The 13,630-nt window shown below is 47.9% G+C and overlaps 3 protein-coding genes across 4 annotated transcripts in view; 2 read left to right on the forward strand and 1 right to left on the reverse strand.

The window, feature by feature from the left end:
• The window catches only part of LOC145934030 (uncharacterized), a 172,496-nt gene extending 164,700 nt beyond the window's left edge, over positions 1-7,796 (forward strand). For both annotated transcript variants that reach the window (XM_083034220.1, XM_083034221.1), the window contains one exon: positions 7,689-7,796. The gene's annotated coding sequence lies outside the window, so the exon portion shown is untranslated. The remainder of the gene's footprint in view (positions 1-7,688) is intronic.
• On the reverse strand, positions 76-3,351 carry LOC145934032 (uncharacterized). Its single transcript, XM_083034222.1, has 2 exons — positions 3,327-3,351; positions 76-1,754 (listed from the first exon to the last, which is right to left on the reverse strand). The coding sequence occupies exons 1-2, from the start codon at positions 3,334-3,336 to the stop codon at positions 1,588-1,590; spliced, it is 177 nt and encodes a 58-aa protein (XP_082890348.1). The 5' UTR covers positions 3,337-3,351; the 3' UTR covers positions 76-1,587.
• The window catches only part of LOC145934343 (uncharacterized), a 149,784-nt gene continuing 142,729 nt past the window's right edge, over positions 6,576-13,630 (forward strand). The window contains exons 1-2 of the mRNA XM_083034702.1: positions 6,576-6,590; positions 7,718-7,808. Of these exons, the coding sequence (XP_082890828.1) occupies positions 6,576-6,590; positions 7,718-7,808 (106 nt within the window). The remainder of the gene's footprint in view (positions 6,591-7,717; positions 7,809-13,630) is intronic.

Raw genomic sequence — 13,630 nt, forward strand, 5'->3', positions numbered from 1 at the left:
CGCAGGTCCAGGGCCGCCGTCGCGTCCGAAATTTTGAGGCCTTCGCGAGAAGCCCGGGCTACCCCCTTCCGGCGCAGCTTGCCCGCTTTTTCGCACCCCTTCCGGTAAGCAGCTCGACGGCCGGCACACCTCTGCGCTCGCCGCCGTTCCTTCCTATCTTCCTTCTCGCTCGGCCGCTGCTTTCAGCCTCGGGATCGTCGTAACGATAACGATCCTCGCGCCGCGCCGAGCTTCGACGTGGGCGGCGGGCAACGTCAGTTACTCGCCACCTGCTGCGACTTCCCGGCCCTGCTACCTACCGCCTGGCTCATGAAATTTCCTCTTATAATCTCTCCACTCCCTCTTCCGGGTCCTCTCCCAGCTCTCTCCCTCTCTATCGCGCCTCCCCTATATCGTAGCTGTTGCTGTTGTCGGTCGCGATGCCTCGCACCGCCGATCGGTGGTTGTGTGTACGTCCGTAATGCGTCTTTTATCGTGAGATGGCTCGTTACGCACGCGGATCGTTGTCTTGCCGCATACGTTTTGGGTATCCGTTCGCGTTTTCGCGGTTCGGTCGATGGAATTCTTTTCTCTTCTCTTCGTTCTTCTTATTATTCTTCTTCTTCTCCCCTTCCTCTGGGTGTCGTATGTGATATATGTGTGTATGTGTGTGGGTGGGTGTATACGTCTGCTTTACGTGAGTTGTTGCGCGCGCGAGCGAACGTTCTCCAGCAGATGAGAGAACGGTCTATTTTCCTTCGTCTATCTAACTTAAATTCTAGCGTACACTTAAGTTCAGGTTAAAATTCAGGATTGCCCAGCCCGGACGGTGTAAACGAGAAGGATAGTCCACGCGGACGCGAATCGGTTTATCGGTCGGAAGGGCCTCCGCTTCTCTTCGGGGTGAGAAATCGCACTCGCGGATGATTATCGCTCGTCCCGTTTTGCCCTGAGTATTTTAGCCCCGTTATGTTGGATGTGCGTGCGTGTTGTGTGTGCGTGCGTGTGTGTGCGTGAATACCCGAACGCGCTCGAACAGGCTCGTAAAGTTGGTGTCCGCTGTCGCGCGCGTCGGCTTGAGTCGGTGAATTCGTGTGAATTCTTTTAAGCGGGACGAGAGCGTTTCTCTCCGGGATTTCCGTCACTCCGTTTCTGCTTCCGGCTGCTTCCTCCGATTCTCTTCTTCTTCGTCGCGTCCGTCGATGACTCCTCCTCGAAATGCGACTCTAGCGTTTTAACTCTTTAAAAGGAATTCTATTCGATTATCGATCACCGCTCGTCGTTACCGATATCGTCGATGGTAGTTGTGGTTGCTTCTTATTATCGTTTAGGTTTAATTAATATTGCACTTAGGTACACTCGTTTTTTGAACACACTGAAATATATGTATGCAGCGCGGGGTTCTCTCTCTCTATTTTCTTCCGATTCTTGCTCTGCTCTTACACTTTTTTTCTCTCTCTCTCTCTCTCTCTCTCTCTCTCCCTCTCTCTCTGTCTATTTTTTCTCTCCTTCGATCTTTGTCTTTCTGCGCTTCCGTAGCTGCTCCCGATCTTTCCGTCTTCTATCTCCTTTATCGCTATCTTCGGATGCGCGCGATCGATTCGCTAATCACTTTCTTCTTCGCAACCCCGCTTCTACTCGTTCGGCTCTCGGTCTTCTTGCACTCTTCTGCTTCTCCGCTTCTGCTTTGCTCGTCTTATTCTGCTTCTTCCGCTTTGTCCAGTCTTCCTCTCCTGCGCGGGAATCTCTCGCTGCAACGCGTCTCCCGCTCGAAGCTGCAATCCAGAACAAGAAAATACATTTTTGCGTTATTCGGTGCCACGCGCAATAAACATTTATTCGACATCGACACGACTATTTTTTCAACATCAGGCAACTGTTTTACACAATTTTCCTTGTAATCGGAAAAAATTCACGGAATGTTAATTAGATTTTTTTAAATATTCAATCAATTGAAAGCTGTCACAATATTCACTACGAGAGGTTATTCAGATCCTATTATAACAATTAAATCTAAATGCCTTAACAGATTCGGAAACGCGAGGATAATGTCATTTAAAACATTGATTTTTATTGGATTGCCTACAAGCAGCAATCTCAGTGTGAAAATATCGAGTGCCGAATAACGTGATATTAAATCGAATTAAGTAGCAAGAATCGTAATAAAATTTCGCGCGACATCAGAAAAGTGTCATTCTCGAGATTTTACGATCTTATGGCGAGATAACGTTACTAAATGCGTTTCTCTTTCGACTGACATTTATGAAGGGTTACACTTCCGGCCGCGACACAAACAATAATTTCAACCAGCACTGTCAGAAGCACGCACTAATTACGCGACATGATAAATTTCGTCCGTTTGACACATCCAACTCTCGTGTCGATAACATTTAACATACAAATTCATGCCCTCCTTGTCGCGATGCAGACTCTCGTTAACGTGAACTTTTTCAATTAATTTCGCATTTTAGGAAAATCGGCCGGCTTCGAAAACGCGAACGTCTTTTGCCGTCGCGTGATGTTTATCACTGATAATGATGGAACAGGCGAGGAATACGTAATGCAAAGATGTAGGATTGGTATAAAGAAATGAAAATGGTTAATTCTGAGAAGAATGCATTAACAAATGAAATGTTTATTCACAGGAGTAAATATAGTGTCAACGTAAAAAAGGTATAAATAGTAATAAATCAAAGTACAGGATAAGCGGGAAAAAAATAAATATCCGGAGCACTCTGAATATATATTCTCGTAAGAATATAAGATATGATATGTACGATTTGTATGTCGACGTAACATCACTGCGAGTATCAATGCAATGTCCCACTATGACACTATCGTTCACACGTACAATTGCATTCGCGATCGTTTTTTATGCCAATCTCTCTCATCTCGCTTTTTTTTTTCCATGGAATTGAAAATTTGTATTTTCTCCGTTGATTCGTCGTCCCTCAAATTATTCCCTAACACGAGCATTTTTTTTCGCGGAGACTGTCGCTGATCGATGAAGAGGGTTGACGCGACGTCAATGAAATGCCAAATAATTTGTTGCGACATATGACAGGCTTACGCGACGTGACGAGCATTGTCGCCCGCTTGTTGAATTAACGATCCGAAATGATCACGCGCGGATATTCGCATAATTGCTAACTCGTTTACTCGCGACATGGCGACTCGTTACGTTTATTGTTCGCCGTGTAATTTCGCGATCACGAATATGATTAGGGACAATTATTCGCGTGGCCATACGCGCGAGTAGGACGGATTTCGCGAGGATGATCGAAATCTCCTTTCCGTTTTTTTCCTCTCTTCCGTCTCCTTTCGCTCTCGCATCTTCGCGATCTTACCGAAGCACATCGTATCACTACCGGGAATCGAGACGAGATCGAAGCGTGTGCGATCGCGACGAAACACTGTTGAGACGGCGACGATGACGTACCGGGCATGTCAGGATTCGGAACAGAGGATAGGAGGGGGTGGGTCAGTGGTGGTCTCGATGGCCGAAAGTGGGGAAAACTGGCTAAAATGACACGAGAAAGAAGAAGAAAGTAGAGTAGATGCGTCGTCGATCGGGTTTACTAATAATCAGGCCTCGGTCGTACGTTGAGAGTACACAAGTCCTCGACACAAGACATCGTATATACGGGATAGAATATTATATTCCGGAGTGAAAGAATATCCGGAAGGAAATCCCTTACTGAGAGAGATCGGGCGAGTAAGTTGACAGAGCGATGCGGTCGACGATGGTCGGTAATGCGCGTAATACGTAAATCGTTGCACCTCGGTCCGGCTGCGCTCGCGACCTTCGTGCACGGTATCGGCCAAGACACTGTTCTTCCTCTTCGGAGGTAACGACGACGGTAACGACAACGAAGACGACGATGACTACGACGACGACGTACGACGGGGGAAAAAGCTCTCTCCTCTTCCGCGTTCGAGTCCTTGACGGAGGAGGAACCGAAACTGACTCGGGTCTGCGGCTCGCGAGAAACGCTAAGTCCTTCTCCGTCGGGGGCCGGTGGTGGCGCGCTTCTCAGACCGCGTGCGTCTGACTAAAAGCCACCCCCTCGTGCCTTAAAGAACGCGTGTTCGGGTAGGGGCGTTGTCTTAGGTGGTGCGCGGCCGCGAAATTTCTGGCCACCTCGGGGCGCCTTCGCCGTACGCCGTTTCTTCACCGCGGCGATCTCGTACGCGGGTCCGACGGGCCCGGGCGCGGGCCCAGGTTACCGTGGACCGACTCGTGACCCCGGCCGCGTCCACCCACGACGAAAATCTACCTCCGTGAGGACGAAAAACTGAGGCCGCCGTAGGACAGGAGTTTTCAAGCTACCCCTCTTTTCCTTTGCCCCCACCAGATACGACGCCGAGGCGCGCGCTCTATCTCCCCCTTTTCCTCAAACTCTCCTCTCTCTTCACCCCTCGCCCAGGTGGGTGGGTGGGGGTTTCTCCGCCGCCGACTCCGCCGACGCCTCGTACGGGGGTAGCGTCGTAAGGGATGAGAGAAAGAGAGTGGGGCCGCTCTCCGTCTCCGTTTCACCCGGCCAAGAAAACCCTCCCGGCAGGAGGGAAGGAAACGGTCGTAAGAACCGATTATCTATCCCTGTCTATCTCGATCGCTATCTTACACTTCGCGGTTACGTTCTGGCGCACGTAAGTACGCGAGGCCGGTACGCGAGCTCTCGGACCAAGTGGACTCTTTTTGTTAAGGGTATGTCCTTGAAAACTTTTCGCTCAGTTGTCGCGGATCATCTCCGTCGCGTAAACTCACTTGGCTCTTCTCTTTTCGCGAATTTAACTCCCTCGCGGATTAAAGGATTCTCCTTTAACGAGATATAGATATATATATATATATATATATAAATACCGGCGCGAATACGTGCGAACGCCACGAATCGGGGTATTCGACTGACGAAAAATTGTAGGGGGCTTCTGCGTAAGGGGGTGTAGCAGTCTGAGGTACGAATAAAAAGAAGGGGGACCGTCGTATAAAAATGGCCTCCTCCCTCATGTGTCCCGTATGGCAACATACGCGTGACTAACTGTGCCGTGGGGGAGTGGGGCAGGCTTTCTTTTTTATCCTTCCTTTACGGATCGTGCCCGAGTTACGGTAGTTCGCGTCGACGCTACGCGCGCAAAGTTTGCTCGCGACTCGATGACAATTAAGTCGATCGAGTCGGTTGCGGGTCCATTGATCGCCGAGCCGAGAAAGCGGATTCAAATGTATCGAGTCGATCTGGCCCATCCGTCATTCTTGCCACCCTCGTTTTGAAAGTCAAATCGCGATTTAAACGTGGATCATCGACCTTGCGGAGGACGTCGACTTTCCAGTGGACGCGCTGATGCTCATTTCACGGCGGAGGGTGGTCGATGGTGGTCATCCTGCTCGTCTTACGCACCCTCGCTCGCCAAAGTAGACAACCAAGCCACCCACCCGCCCTTCCTACCCTTCTTCTCCCTCCCGAGCTCTCATCTAACGTACCTGCCCCACCATCGCATTAGGCTCCTATTCCTCCCTTCTCCGCCAACGTCTTTTCCCTCTCTGCACGCTCCTTCGTCTGTCCTTCTCCTACCGACGTTTTCCCTTGTCCGACATCCTTTTGCTACGTCCTTTTCTCTCCTTTCTTTCCCTCCCTTTTTCAGCCACCTCGTCTCGCACCCCTCCACCAACGCGACGACCCCCACGCGCCGCTTTTTTACGCTGGCCTCGTCCTTTTTTCCACGTGTATACCACGTGGAAGTATGAGTCCGGAGGGTGGGGAGGCGCGACCCCTTTTTTTTTCTTCACCCTGCCCCTAGCATCCGCGCAAGTGAATCCCCGCTGGTCGTCCGAGACGACGCAACAACGCGCGTCCACCCTTCCAACCTTCTATCTCTTTTTCTTCCCTCGACTGGAAAGGCGGCGGCGATAAGAAGCGGCGAGCAAAGAAAAAAGCATCACGTAGCGTAGCGTCGCGACGCGTCCGGTCGCATCCCTCCACCCACATCGCGTCGACCCTATCCGCGTCTCTTCCAACGCGCGTGCGACGAGGGTGGTGGACCGTCGTGCGAAAAAAGTTAGCCAATGGTTCGGCCGTCCGGCGATGGTGGAAAAATTGAGTGACCTTCGTCACACGTGCTATACCACGCGCGCGATAACCTTTGTCGCGGTGCGATGGACCGTCGAAAAATGTATCTCGCTCCTTAAAGGGATATCCTATGACGACCGTTATATGTGTATGACGAAATCGATTATTCCGATGTATAGTTCGCCTTGCTGCACATATATGTTTAACAATGAGCAGAATTAGAAAGGGACAGAGAATCGATGACAGTTTGTCGCTAGTTTAATTCGATGTAATATTTTTAGCAGCGTAATTTCTTCTACAGAGTTAACTCTGGCACAAGTTTTTTCGAGTTATAAAAAGTAAGGTAAATTTCAACTTTTTAATAATGAAACATTTGATATATGGTAAGATTTTTGGTAAGAAACACGTCTTGGAAACACGTAAAAAAATACTTTTGAGGAGTTTAACTCTAAATATCTACTAATTGCTGCGAGAAATTTTGCAAGACTCGGGTGCAGAAATATTCAGTTGATCCGGACGTCACCGGAAGGCATGTATAGGACGAAAGTAACGCACTACCGACACGAGGGTCTCCGGCACGAAAGTGGCCGGGGAGCGATCGCGATCGAACTTCCGCTCGCGGCAGGCTGCCGCCGTGCTGGTAAGAATTTCGGCACTGCTCGTATGCGGGTGGAGAGAAAGAGAGAGGCACCCGCGCGCGAGTGTGTTCCTCCAAATATAAGTATGTAGAACGCATTGGGCAATCGAGGCTCACTTTAAATTACAAATGAAGCGGCCGGCCCGATGCGGCGTACGCGAGGATAAAAACAGGTGAGAATCGAGCCTCCGCGCTCGGTTTATAGAGTGGGTGGATTGTCAGGTACATACGTATATGTGTACGTGTGCGAATATACGCGTATGTACGTATGTACGTTTCGTATGTACGCGGCATTTTAGATCTCAATCCCGATCCCGATTCCCCCTTGATCCCGATCGGCAGCTGTACTTCAAGAACCTACCAACGGACGTGTACAAACCGCGGATACTTGGCGTGTATACGAAAATTGTTGCACGTGCACTTGCAATTCTGACGGCCAGTTGTGTCGGCGCGGCGCGGTGCTTTGTGAATCGAGCCGATCGACTACCCCGATAGGACGTACGCCTCTGCGTAGGAAGACATTTGTCTTCTGGGCCTGATCCTGCCTACTTTGAATTGTCCGCCTTCTTCTTCGCGAAAGTGCCGGCGGCGGGGGAGTGCGCGAAAATGTGTCGACGAAGGCGATCGTCAGGTGGTGGAAATACCACTGGGATATTTGTTACCCTATGTCCTATATGTGTTTTTCGAATTTCCTAGCTCGCGATAGGAAAACTAATATTCTGACGATTTCCTCGAAATTCTTTCATTTCGATTTAAGAAAATAATTTTTCATTAGTCGATTTTCGATTAGTCATTGAGATTTTCAAAGAACGATTATGAATCCAAAATGGAAAAAGGGAAAAGAAAGCCAATATATTAAATACCTGTCAATAATTTTATTTAAACGTAAAAAAAGAATTATTTTATATGATTGATTATTATATATAAATGCATTTTTAACCAATGTGTCTGTCACGCAAAAAGATTTATAAAACAATAATTCATAATTCCGAATTGCTTTGTTGCAGGAATTCGTTTCGCTGCTCGTGTGAAGTAGCCTCGCCTCAACCCCTCATCACGGAAACTACCCCGTGGTGAGGTGACGTCTGGCGGCGAAATAAGGAACGAGGGAACGAGTGGAGAAAAGGGTGAGTCTTTAAGGTTTTTGTCCATGCTAAAATATCGATTAGGGCTAAAGGGGCGATAACGACGAATGCGATTATATAATACATGCATTCATTAAAATATATAAATGTGTGATTATTGAAATAAAAATTGGAATCAAATTTAAGCACATACGTAAAATTTCCAAGAAATATGTTAATATAATATGTATAGAAAATTTTTAAAAATTGAAAAAATTAAAATGCTCTAAAAATAATTTTTAAAAAATACATTTTTATATTCTTTAAAAGGAGAGATCGAATAATATTCGTATGAATTAAATAACGCAAAATAACTTTGAGCAATGAGACTAGCACAATTTTCCGATAAATTAAAAATTTATATGAAATATAAATATAGATATGAAAAAGAGAGGTACACCTATTTTTCTATGGCAATAAAAGCGTCAGACAATTGAACTCACCCGCGCTATGTTACATCGATTTAAATCCTCAATCACCTCACGCGCGTTGTCACATATTGGCGAATATGTCGCAATACGAGGAGACACACTATTTTATTCGGCGGGAAATGAGATTAAGATCGTCGCGACGGTCGCGATTCGGCGAATCGGTGGAACGTGCAGCACGCGAGCCATCGAAACTGACGGCCCGGATTAAGAATTCTAACGGTAGGAGTAGCCGGTCGGCTAGTAGGATGAAATGAGCGACGCGTCCGGCGCATTACGCAATGAAAGAAACAAATGAAGCTTAATAGAAAAACTGCCCGCGCTAGAAAAACCCATTCCGTCGTGCACTTAGTACAGCTGCGTCAGAAAGTGCATCGGTCGTTCTTTCTCCCCTCGTTTGTTGCGCGACGAGATGATGCATCATGCGTTCCTCAACGAGTGAACTCTTTCTTTTGCATCCACTGCGGTAAAATTAATCCGCGCGATTTGACACTATATCAAGCGCGACATTTTAATTCAAATAAACTTTAATAAAGTATATGCAGGGGACTCTATATACATATCTACATATTTCCTGACGTTTCGCGGAAAATTGCGCGCGCGACGTTCTTTCAATTTGCGATGCATTGAACACGGAACAGCGAGGTCATCGGAATTGTAATGAGTCAGCGATCCGAAAAACTGAACGGGCAGGGAGCGAGACACTTCATGAATTTTTCAAGTCCATTCGGACGGACGGCTAATTAACTGTAGTAATCGAGCAAACGTGTAGAATCGGTAGCAGCTCGCCGCTGTCCGGTGTACTTTGTTCCGGTTCTAAATTTGATTTACATTAAATATGAGAACGCGCTCGTCGGACGAGCGAGCGAGCGTGCATACGCGTGCATATATACGCGTGCATACCGTATATATCGCCGCATTAAATATAACCAAACGCGGCAAACGCGCGTAATGAATCAAATTATTTCGGACCGCGGCGCGGTTGAAGGGGGAGAATAATTTATTCGCGTGAAAAGGATAAAAGCGGGCATAAAAAGAATGAATTGTAGATTCGTTGAGCAAACGCGTGGATGTTATTTGGATACAGGACCGATCCGCCGATCGATCGATCGCCGAGGTCGATTCCGGATAATTCAGGATGTCAAATACGCGCGTCGCGCGAGATCAAAGGCGTGTGCGTGCGTGCGTGAACGTTTGTCGAATGCGGAGAGAACGCATCGTCGTATACATTTTTCCCGACTGTACCACCACCGTCGTCTGTGCGGCTGTGTCAATAGGAGCCAATCTAAGTACATATGCACACACAGACGTAATGCAGCTCGCCGCACACACAGTGCGGACTCGTGATGCAATCGTGTGCCTCGTGCCTCGCGCAGTTTCGACATTCTCTTTGCCCCGCGCTATGCGCAAAGTGCGGCAACGAATTCCGCGATCGGACGCGATCGATCGATCTTCGGTCGGTCGGTGTATATGTGTGCGCACCCTGAAATTTTAACCTCGGAGCAAATCCGAAAATCGACCCGGATCCGGCGTCCCGAGGACACCCCGAGGTTGACGATGATGATGATGAAGAGCGGCTGATCCGAGAGTATCGAGAGTAGTATAGATAGATCGTTCTCCGTGTTTTCCGAGACTTTGTGCGAACCGCGAAGAAAGATAAGATAAAGCGGATCTCCAGGATCAAGGTGAAGAAGATAGCGCGGTGACTTCGGGCGACAAAGTCATTCCGGAAAAAAAAATTTCTCGCGTTATCGGAAAAATACGACGCGTATATACCATTCTTATTAGCGAATGTAAAATCCACGCTGGCGGTTTCAAGTTTTACCAAGACCGCCAGCGCCAGAAATATCCTCGTCTCTTGAAAATTTCTCGCGAAGAGAGATGTCGTAATTATATTAGATTTTAATTTTTAAAAATGTCGATTATTATCGAATCACGACTTTTACGTACGTATCCGTCGACGTAAAACTGCTCGAGAGGACAATCCTCTTTCATTATTCGCAAATCTTTTCAATTTCGCAATTTCTTATGTTGAAAGCGATGAAAGAACGAAATGATTTATTAGACGATTTGAAATGTAATGATGCAATTAATGTGGCTGCGACGAAAATAGCGAGATAAAATTTATCGCGCGTTAGTCTTGATATCATTGTTGATGATGTTGAAAAATAGTCTATTCTTTTTTTAATAATTTCGGATTATTGGATTATAAATGTGTCTAACGATGAATCTCGTTTATTTCGGAACGCAACACATCGGGCAGTGTCGATGACGAGAGTCTGCGAATCATGAAAGATGGCAGACGCCGGTCGATGATTGCGAATATTTTTGCCCGCGCGCACAATCAGTACTTTCCGTCTCGTATATTTGCCGTAAAGTACGAGGGGGGCTAGCCAGGGGGGAGAGGGTGGGAGAGAGCCGCGGAATATATACATAGAAAGGCCGTTAATCAAAGCGACAGCGAGCTCCGGTCCGGGATATCTGGCCGGAGTAGCGAACGGCGAGTTTTGCCATTTTTGGGGGGGAAAATTTTCCGTGGAAATCATTGACGTCGCCCGGGTCATCGACGAGCTCTACCCGGCGGACCGAACAGCTACGCGTACACAGAGAGCAGAGATGCACACACGTGTGTGTGCATACGTGTGTGTACCAGAGTACACAACGTGGGAGGCCTGTGTCTCGTATATATCGGGGTGGTAGTTCCCGCAGAGAACGGCGTGCGACGGCCTCCCATTGGCCTCCCATTGGCCGGTCCGGGGGTGGCTCGCTGCAGTCATCGATTCAGGCAGTCATTGGCTGACTCGGCCCCGGCCGCCATTTTGAATGACTCCGGGATCAATACGCGGGGTGCGGAAAAAAAGTGCATGCAGGCCCACCACCGCCGTCGCTTTCTCCCCCCGGTTCCCTCGGCCGTATCTCACGGCCGTTCTATCTCCGTTCGCACGCCGTTCCCCGCCGCACTCACCCTCTAGCTCTCTATCTATCCGCCGGTTCATGCAACCACCGACACCGTTGCACCAACCCTCCTCTTTCCACCCAGGGGCACCCTAACGCCTTTCCGCCGCCGACTACCACCCTCCCTCCCCCTCCCCCTCCCTCTTCCTCTTCCTCTTCCCGCCGCGCCCGTCGTTACCGCTCTTCCTCCGATGGCATCCCCGGCGTAACAACCATCGAAGGGGGTGATCGGGGCCGTTCACATGTACATATACGCGCGCGGAGGAACGTACGCGCATACATACACATACACGGCGTGTTCGCGCGTTTGAAAATCATCGAAAAAATACTCGGCGAAAGCGGGGTTGCCGGTGTTTCGCCGTGGCGCCGCCGCCCCCGGCCATCGTCACCGCGTTCCACCGTCATTTCTTCCACCCCTTTCCTCCTCGCCCCCGCCGGGGTTCGCGTCGAGAGAGTATATGCGATTCTCTCTCGCTTTCTCGCGTACGCGTTGTTACGTTGCATGCACGTTTTCAGCACAGGCTAACTCGTCGGGAAATAGGAAATTTGAAATCGAAGCTTTGCACCGCCGCTCGCCGAGCCCACCCTTCCCTCTTTCTCCCGCATCACCCTTGATCATCGGTGGAGCTCCCGGGCCTGGCACCGGACCTGGGGGTGCGTCATCGAACTCGGGAAATGGAATGACTCTGTGCACCGCGCGTTCTTTGTCTCGAGGACTCGCGATTCTCGCCCCTTTTTCCTCCATACTTTTCCCCCGTTTTTTTTTCTTTTTTTTAACGCGAAGCGAACTTTAACTTTGAGAAAACATTGCGTGGAAAATAATCCGCTACGACCGAATAAATACGTGATTAGAACTGCATGCAATAAATATGCAACGACTTGAATAATCATAGATGTGTGATAGCGACTTGTAATTAGACGAAAAATTATATGAGAAACGACAGAAGATAGCGGAGATATACAATCATATAAAGTGATAATCTCTATGACGGGACAATCAAGTCGCGATGTAAGCAATTGAAATTAGATTGATATCATCGCGAGAAACTCGTTTCTGTTTGAAGTTCGCCTTGCGACAGAGGCCGGACATCAAGTCGTTGCACGCTACTTAATAATCCGCGAATTATAATGATAATATGCATAACAGCGAATCTACCGGGTAACAGTAGTCATTACGGTAGTCGCTATTATTACGGCCACTTTCGCGTTTAACTGATTTACCGTAATAAGCTGCGGTCGTTCTAGTGCGAGAGAAAGAGAGAGCGAAGCTGGCAATATAGACAGGCCGCGGCCGGCGCGAAAGTATGCATTACGCTGGTTAAGTTTTATAGCGACCGTTGTTAGGTGGTGCCGCGCGCGAGGTCTGTCATTACACAGTAAACTTGTAAAACAGTTGCCTTTGGACGTAATATTATTTGCGCGATACTAGGAGTTTAAACAGTCGAAGATTTATCGTTCCGTTTACGAGATCAGCGAGCCGCTAAACGACACGGCAGATCTTTGTCGAAGTCGCGCCCCTCTTCTTTCTCGCTCGATGAATCGAGCGAAAAAGAGAGTTCACTCGAGAGGATCTACCGCTCATTTCGGAAGCTTTTGGGAGCTTCGGGAGCTTCTCTCCGAATATGGCAACCGTCCCCCTTCCCCCTCCCCCTCTTTCCCTCTCGAGTGATGACTTCGAGGGTCGCGATTTCGTTTGGAACAGAGAAAGAAAAACTTATACAAGGCATGCCATGCAAAGAGATCGATATTCAGTTAGTTGGTGTGGTACTTACGTTTGGAACCGAACTAACTGAAACAAGGACATAAGGCTTCTCTTGGTAGCAACGACTTTTAGATCACATTTTTAGTTATTAAGAATTTTATCGTTTTTTTTCATATTTTTCGCTTTTTAAATTTACGTTTAAAATCTAAAGTTTCTCAAAACTTGTTAAAAATATACTTTAGTCATATCTTTACAATTTACTTTGTAGGCGTCTAAAGTGTTATTTTTTTTTGTTTGTTTGTTTCTTTCCCCCCTGTGTCTCTCGTTTGTTCCTTCGACAGTGTAGGTGTACTCTTCTTCTTTAAGGCAATGCTTTTGTTTCAATTTCGTTTCTTCTCTTTTTTTGGTGCTTTTTTTCGCGTATTTTTCTTGATTTTCTCTTTTTTCTTCTTAATCGTCGTCTTCGTACTCGTCGTAATTTTGAAATCAGGATCGCTCGAAAGTGTTTTAGCTTCTCAAAATTATTTAAGTCTTTTCGGCAAAACTTAAGAGGAGTTGTTCAGACGTTGTGTTTCACAGACAGAAATCGGTGCGTGTTTCGGAAACGGCGAAATTAATTTTTCAATGAAATAACTATGACAACACATAACAACACAGTGCGACGCGTCTGAAACAGAAAAGAAAAGGGGGCGCCGCCGGACCCCCGTATGTCGTCGTTACGATCGATCCGTCGAGTGACT

This window comes from Prenolepis imparis, unplaced genomic scaffold (genome assembly GCF_030444845.1).
Source record: "Prenolepis imparis isolate NDT839.2.m4 unplaced genomic scaffold, iyPreImpa1.0 SCAF_3, whole genome shotgun sequence".
NCBI classification, from domain to species: domain Eukaryota; kingdom Metazoa; phylum Arthropoda; class Insecta; order Hymenoptera; family Formicidae; genus Prenolepis; species Prenolepis imparis.